The 8,201-nt window shown below is 34.3% G+C and overlaps 1 protein-coding gene across 1 annotated transcript; it reads left to right on the top strand.

Annotated features, from left to right (window-relative positions):
* Nucleotides 1-289: 289 nt before the first annotated feature.
* On the top strand, nt 290-4,602 carry LOC133178068 (mucin-17-like). The gene is made up of 3 exons (XM_061312835.1): nt 290-302; nt 427-493; nt 3,372-4,602. The coding sequence occupies exons 1-3, from the start codon at nt 290-292 to the stop codon at nt 4,600-4,602; spliced, it is 1,311 nt and encodes a 436-aa protein (XP_061168819.1).
* The last annotated feature ends 3,599 nt before the right edge of the window (nt 4,603-8,201 follow it).

Raw genomic sequence — 8,201 nt, forward strand, 5'->3', positions numbered from 1 at the left:
TGTCATGTTGTAAATTTTGCATTTACCGGGTGGCAGTAAATACAAAATTACAGTAAATTTTGTATTTACTTCCACCCGGTAAATTCAAAATTTACAACATGACAGTAGGATGGAGCCAGGGAGTTAAAGTTTTATATAATATTTATAGAAGCTTTTTAAATTTGTTTCTTCTCAAGAGGAACAGAACTATGATGCTACAAGAGCATCTTCAGAACAACTTGAGACATGATATATATATCCTTAATCGATCCTCAGATACATGTAATAATGATTCAAATTTGTTACAATCATGGCATTTGGGGGTATGGGCCACAATAGAGATCATTGTATAACAGTGGAATATAGTCAAGTAAAAATCTTTAAAAATCATCTTTTTAGAAAAAGGGTAAAATCCAGGATCAAATTTTACAAAATGTATGCTTACAGAAAAAAGATCTCCCTCTCAGAACAGCAACACCATGTTAATCAGCAGCAACGTGTTACAGGGATTAAGGTTTGGTAAAGTTTGGAGCTTCTGTGATGCCACAGTTCAATTTTTCTCAGGGGAATAAAAAGGGGGAATATTATCTTTTGAAATGAAATTTATAGAGATAACGAACAGTATTCAAGCTCAAAGTCCATTAAACAATACAAAATAGGAGCAGAGCAAACACGGACCTCCAAACATCAGAGGTAGGATCAGGTGCCATGGAGGAGTGAGCATCTCCTGCCGACCGGTCACACCCGAAAGTTTATTTTGAAAAAAAAAAGAAACTCAGATGAGAATTATGGCGATTGGGCCTCTTGTTCATATATCTTTTAGTCAAAAGTGCGGAGCCAAAATGATTGCTAGTACTTTATTATTTAAAAAGTAACGTTTTAACCTAAATTACACTATAATCACGCACGAATGCACATGATTTGAGATATGGGGCACATTAATAGATAAATACTGATAGTTGATTGAATGGTTGATTGTATGTTGTTTTATGTCCCGATGGGAAATTTTTCACTCATGCAGAGACATGAACAGCTGTAGGTAAGTCCCACAAATTTTACCTAGGCATGGCGCTTACGCCTACCGTGACCTACGATATCCGAAAGACCTGCTTGGTGATGGAACAGTCATTACCTATGATAAACGTCTATGGTTAGATGCAAGAATCGAACCCAGGCCTCCTAATAGCGCAAAGAGCGCCAAAACACATAAATGTTCGCACATTTTAGTTTCATCATAATACACATGACAAAAAATCCTTTCCAGGTCATTTCCATGCATTTTTCAGTATTGATCGTTGACAGTCAGTAGAGCACTCGCTCCGTGATCGGAAGGTCGTGTGTTCGAACCAAGGCCGCGACTAACCTAAGTCGATAAAAGATACGTAGCAACTGTTCCTTCGCCAAGCGCTTGCACTTTTCAGTTGCGGGTCTTTCGGATGAGACCTTAAAAACCGAGGCCCCGTGTCACGGTAGGCGTTGGAATGATAAAGAACCTCACTGCTCAATGGCCCTGAGTGCCGAGTAAAGGTCTAAATTTGAAGTTCCTCAACGGTATATGGTGACGTCTCTATATGAGTGAAAAATTCTCGAATGGGACGTAAAACAATATACAATCAATCTTCGATAAAAAGTTACTGCCATGTCCATTTCAAAATTTTTGCTTTATGAGTTATTTGTAAATCAAAATTTAAAAATCCATTTACTGAGAATCAATTCAAAAAAATATAAATATATATAATTGAAACCGTGTTAGCTCTGTTCCTGTTCTGTATTGTTTAATGGACTTTTGAGCTTGAATACTGTTCGTTATCTCCATATATTTCCTTCATATACATAATAAGTGAAAAATGATGCTAGGGCTATAATTATAAGTGGCTATTATTATCAATACATTGTAATTAAGAAGTTTGCCACGAGGAATATACACTGTACATGTATTTAAAATAGAATGTTGGTGCATGGAGAAAGGACTACGTGCTCGAAATAAAAATAGATGTAAAAGAATCTCCGGAGAAGGTCAACAACAAGCATTTCTTTAGAAGTGCGAATGACGTCCTTGATAAAATAATGAAATCGTCTTTGTTTACAAATCTGCATCATGTGCTAGGCATGTTGCAGACAAATTTGCCATTACGCATGCAGCGTCAATCCGTAAATAAACATGGTGCTTCCTTTTCGATCAACGTTCAAACACAGCTTTTTTAATTCTATTTGATCAGCCGTTTGTATTTTTTAGGTGATGTCGTGCACAGCAGGGATTTCAATATTTGTCTCTGTATCAAGTTTCCTTGAAGAAGAATGTCGATATTTTTGCATATATGAAAAGGTGTTTGAAGAATGATAACATTGAGTGTAAGGAATTATTCCTTTTTTCTTGACAAAATGATTATTTTTGAAAAACCAAAAAATGACATAATTATATGAATAAAAAATTAGGAGTTTGAAAATGTGGACACATTAATTTATTTATTGCAGCAATCAATGCAAGGTGATAGTTTTTATGAATATAATTTTCTGAAATCATATTTGATATGGTTTGGTTAAATACTGTGTCCTTTCTGACCGGGTTATATTTTATCAAATGAACTCTGCAACATGACTTCTTTAATTGTAGAGGTTATTTGATATAATGAAATCTGTCACAAAACAAGAACGTTTGACATAATTGGGCAATATATACCGTAGACCCATTTTACAAATTTTGGTAAGGATGTGTCTCATTGAATTTATTTTGACATGCATGCTGAGTCTTATTTGACTTAGTGCGGTGATTTTCTGAATTACAATATAGTGCAACTAAGAAATAAAGAAGTTTTTTGAAGTAATTAATTTAAATGAGAAAGTAGAACTAATATAAATAGTGATTGTCGAGGAAATAACTTTTTATACAACTTGTTTATAGTGATAAGAAGATACATGTAATTCTAGTTTTAATGTTTTCTGTATTTTTATATGTATACTATATCATTTTATTTTAATAATAAAATAAAAGACAATTTTACCATTCACACTACGTTCTAATGCCTGTATTCATTATGAATCAAAATTTCCATTTTAATTACATATTGTATATTTTTTTCAAACACGCCCGTACTGATACTGCATTTAGGTAGCCAATATTTCTGTCTCGCGTTTGAGTTTGGCCATGTATAATTATACATGATATTCAGCTAATCAGAAAGCCTTACATGTATAGGAAATATATAACACGATTTTACTGATACACTAAATTGAAATGAAAACTCAAAAACTTTAATTAATTGAACGATCAGTCAATTCATTGATTGATCGATTGTGAGAGATCTTGCATTGAACATTATTTCACAATGTCTAGGAATATGACAGCCAATGTGTATTTTTGTGTTATTTATCTTAGAGTACATCTATTGTAGAGTTGTAGATACAGTATCCCTTACGACTAGGGGTTTAAATACAGTGCCTCTTACAAGTAGAAATGTAGCTACACTACCTCCTATAAGAACATGTGTAGATTCAGAGCCTCTTACAAGTAGAGATCTAGATATAGTTTCTCTTACAAGTAGAGATGTAGATATAGTGTCTATTACAAATAGAAATGTAGATATAGTGCCTCTTACAAGTAGAAATGTAGATATAGTGCCTCTTACAAGTAGAAATGTAGATATAGTGCCTCTTACAAGTAGAGATGTAGATACTGTGTCTATTACAAGTAAAGATGTAGATATAGTGCCTCTTACAAGTAGAGATGTAGATATAGTGCCTCTTACAAGTAGATGTGTAGATATAGTGCCTCTTACAAGTAGAAATGTAGATACAGTGTCTATTACAAGTAAAGATGTAGATATAGTGCCTCTTACAAGTAGAGATGTAGATATAGTGCCTCTTACAAGTAGATGTGTAGATATAGTGCCTCTTACAAGTAGAAATGTAGATACAGTGTCTCTTACAAGTAAAGATGATGATACAGTGCCTCTTACAAGTAGAAATGTAGATACAGTGCCTCTTACAAGTAGAAATGTAGATATAGTGCCTCTTACAAGTAGAGATGTAGATACTGTGTCTATTACAAGTAAAGATGTAGATACAGTGCCTCTTACAAGTAGAAATGTAGATACAGTGCCTCTTACAAGTAGAAATGTAGATATAGTGCCTCTTACAAGTAGAGATGTAGATACAGTGTCTATTACAAGTAAAGATGTAGATATAGTGCCTCTTACAAGTAAAGGTGTAGATATAGTGCCTCTTACAAGTAAAGATGTAGATATAGTGCCTCTTACAAGTAGAGATGTAGATACAGTGCCTCTTACAAGTAGAAATGTAGATACAGTGCCTCTTACAAGTAGAAATGTAGATATAGTGCCTCTTACAAGTAGAGATGTAGATACTGTGTCTATTACAAGTAAAGATGTAGATATAGTGCCTCTTACAAGTAGAGATGTAGATATTATGCCTCTTACAAATAGAGATGTAGATATAGTGCCTCTTACAAGTAGAAATGTAGATATAGTGCCTCTTACAAGTAGAAATGTAGATACAGTGCCTCTTACAAGTAGAAATGTAGATATAGTGCCTCTTACAAGTAAAGATGTAGATACTGTGTATCTTCAAAGTAAAGCTGTATTTACAGTGCTTCTTACAAGTTGAAGTGTAGCTAAATTACCTCCTACAAGTACAGGTGTAGATTCAGTGCCTCTAAAAGGTAGAGGTGTAGATACTGTGCCTCTTACAAGCAGAGGAGTAGATACAATGCCTCTTACCATTAAAGGTGTATATTTAGTGCCTCTAACTACTAAAGATGTAGATAAAGTACCTCTTACATCTCTAGGTATAGATACAGTATTTCTTACATGTAGATGTGTAGATACAGTACCTCTTACAAGAAAAGGTGTAGATACAATGCCTCTTACAACTAAAGGTGTAGATTCAGTGCCTCTTACAAGTAGAAGTGTAGCTACACTACCTACTACAAGTGCAGGTGTAGATTCAGTGCATCTTACAAGTAAAGATGATGATACAGTGTCTCTTACAAGTAGAGATGTAGATACAGTGCATCTTACATGTAAAGGTGTAGATGAAATATGGAGCTAATGAAAAAGTCCATTAAAAAGTACAAATCGTGAGCAGAGCAAACACGGACCTCCAAAAACATCAGAGTTGGATCAGGTGCTATTGAGGAGTGAGCAGGTGTAGTTACAGTGTCTCTTATAAGTAAAGATGATGATACAGAGCCTCTTACAAGTAGATGTGTAGATACAGTGCCTCTTACAAGTAGAGATGTAGATACAGAGCCTCTTACAAGTAGATGTGTAGATACAGTGCCTCTTACAAGTAGAAATGTAGATACAGTGCCTCTTACAAGTAGAAATGTAGATATAGTGCCTCTTACAAGTAGAAATGTAGATATAATGCCTCTTACAAGTAGAAATGTAGATACAGTGCCTCTTACAAGTAGAAATGTAGATATAGTGCCTCTTACAAGTAGAAATGTAGATATAGTGCCTCTTACAAGTAGAAATGTAGATATAGTGCCTCTTACAAGTAGAGATGTAGATACAGTGTCTCTTTCAAGTAGAGGTGAAAATATACTCTCAAATTATGGTTGCCTTTGATAAACCGTTGGATATGTAAGTTTTTTTAGCCAGTTACCCTAAACAAGAGTGCTTCAAGCAATACGTTTTGCCTGAAAGTATATTTGGGAAAGTGATAAGCCGCCCAAACAGTCACACAAATAGCCGGGTGGACAGACAAAGAACAAAGTGATCCCTGCATATCCACCAATCGTCCATATTGTAGGTGACCCAGTTATTTAAAGGAATGCTGAATTCTTCTCCCTTTCTAAAGTGATTTACAAGAGTAGAACTTGAAAGCAAACTTATCTCAATGCATCCAATTTCCAATAAATTTGGATGCTAGCTCACGGTGTGAATAATGCATGCATGTGTTTCTGTCTGCCCTTAATTTTTATTCCATTTTTAAAAGAGAAGGGTTACATTCCCCATTTCTGTCTACAATAAAGTCTTAACCATTGATCTAAAAATATTATAAAACACCTTGTGAAACTTAACCTGCATATTAACCAGTTAGGGCGTTCTTTCTGTACCAGGCTGGCTGCTCTCCTTTCGAAATCGAGGTCAAGGTCAAATATGTTAAGAATGTCAAGCTGTCTATTTTGTTTGGACATAATGTAGGAATTACAAGCTTTTGTACATGAATAAAATTTATATTAAAGAAAGATGACGTAAACAATTTAGAAACATTGACCCCTCAGAACTTCTACATATATCATCGCGTGTTTACTATAATTTTATGGGTCATTTATACAAATGTAAACGAATGAAACACGATGATGAATGAAATATTGCTTTTGTAAATAATGAAAATAATTATTTATTTATTACGTAAGAAATTTAGTGGCTATCATATGTGTGATTTTTTTTTTATTAAAGGCCATCTGCCTGCATCTTAAAATAAATATTCATTTAGCAACATCTCAGCTGTGGCCTTGTTAACGATTCAGGTGCATACATTGTATATAGGCCAAATACGGGGATTTTTGTCTACATGCCTAATAATAAGCAGGATAAAAATTATGTTTTTAAATATAGTTCAACTTTATAATAGGTTTTTATTTCTTGGAGATCTATATGGTTGGTTTTCAAGTTTATCCTCTTTGCGATAGATCAAAAAGATCCATTTCACTTGTATTCTAATGAATTAGGGATTATTTTTATAGTTTGTTAATTTCTGTTATCATTTAAGTCTTTAAGGCGTCATTACTCAATCCACATATAACTGAATTGCTCTCCGCTGTGCGATAACATTATCAATTTAAGTCGCCATTTTTCGTGTGCTGCGTTTACCACTTTCCCATTTCAAAGTCTCGAAAAACTGCGAAAATCCAGCAAATTCCTTGAAATAAAAAAAACCGACGTAATGGATAGATAATTAAGATAATTTGATATTTACACAAACATTATCTATTTAATACTTTTATTTCGAAATAATACTCGATTGATTGATTGAATGTGTGTTGTTTTACGTCCCGTTCGAGAATTTTTTACTTATACAGAGACGTCACCATATACTGGCGAAGGGCTTCAAATTTAGACCTTTACTCGGCACTCAGGGCCATTGAGCAGTGAGAGTTCTTTATCGCGCCAACACCTACCGTGACACAGGGCCTCGGTTTTAAGGTCTCATCCGAATGACCCGCAACTTTCACTTCAAAGTGCCGAGCTCTTGGTGAAGGAACAGTTGCTATCTATTTATTATCGACTTGCATCGGTCGCGGGCGTGATTCGAACACACTACCTTCCGATCACGGACCGAGCACTCTGCCGACTGAGCTACCGTGACGGCTGAAATAATACTCGAATATTCCCTGATAAAACTCTGATTGTTTGGTAGTGCACCGTAGGGCCTCACATGCAAGTAAAAAAAATTCTAATCTTTAAATAATTTTTTTTCAAAAATATTAAGATGTACTTGAATATGATTAATAAAAGTTTGCTGAAAATTTCAGCTCAGTGCGTGCATTATTTATCAATAATAACGTAATGTCCACGATTTTACCGGACAACCCTCGTATATGTTGTATATGGTGGGTTAATTAAAGCCCGAGATAATACGCACCGCCTTCAAATTTACCTGGTCTATCAACCCATGTCAATCAAACTAATTACAGTCCTGGATTGGATACTAGAAATTGATTGACATTCCGTTACTAATCTCTGTGTATACCTTGAACACTTTGTCTGGCGATCATGCCGATACTCAAAGTAACTAAATAAATTAATTTATCACAAATCTATATGGTAGGGTTTTTTTAAATCTTGGACATAGATTTTACTCTTTGTTGAAGATCTAAATGTATTTGGTAGGGTTTTAAAATAAGCATCATCTTTCTTACAGATCTGTATGGTAGTTTTTTGATATCTCGGTACGTTTTTAAGATAGAATTTACTCTTTGTTGTGAATAAATGTGGTGGTTTTATAAGATCTTTTCTTTATTTTGATCTCTCCTATTTGTAAGATAGATTTCTTTTTTGTTGTTGAGTTTTTGGTCGGTTTTTAAAAAAGGTTTCCTCTTTATTGTAGATCTATATATGGTGGAATTATAAGATTTCTCATTTAAATAGATCTCTCCTATTCATAAGATAGATTTCCTCTTTGTTAAGAGCTTCCGGTTGATTTTTAAGATAGATTTCCTCTTTGTTGTAGAGCTTTTGAGCTTTCCTATTTGT

Source organism: Saccostrea echinata, unplaced genomic scaffold (assembly GCF_033153115.1).
Source record: "Saccostrea echinata isolate AGI-Se365-2 ecotype Australia unplaced genomic scaffold, CSIRO_AGI_Sech_v1 ptg000002l, whole genome shotgun sequence".
In the NCBI taxonomy this organism is placed as follows: Eukaryota; Metazoa; Mollusca; class Bivalvia; order Ostreida; family Ostreidae; genus Saccostrea; species Saccostrea echinata.

Bases quoted from the DNA above. Each gene is read 5' to 3' on its own strand.
- LOC133178068 (XM_061312835.1), top strand. The intron at 494-3,371 runs GTTTGGTAAAGT...CATCTATTGTAG, and splicing joins AACGTGTTACAGGGATTAAG to AGTTGTAGATACAGTATCCC.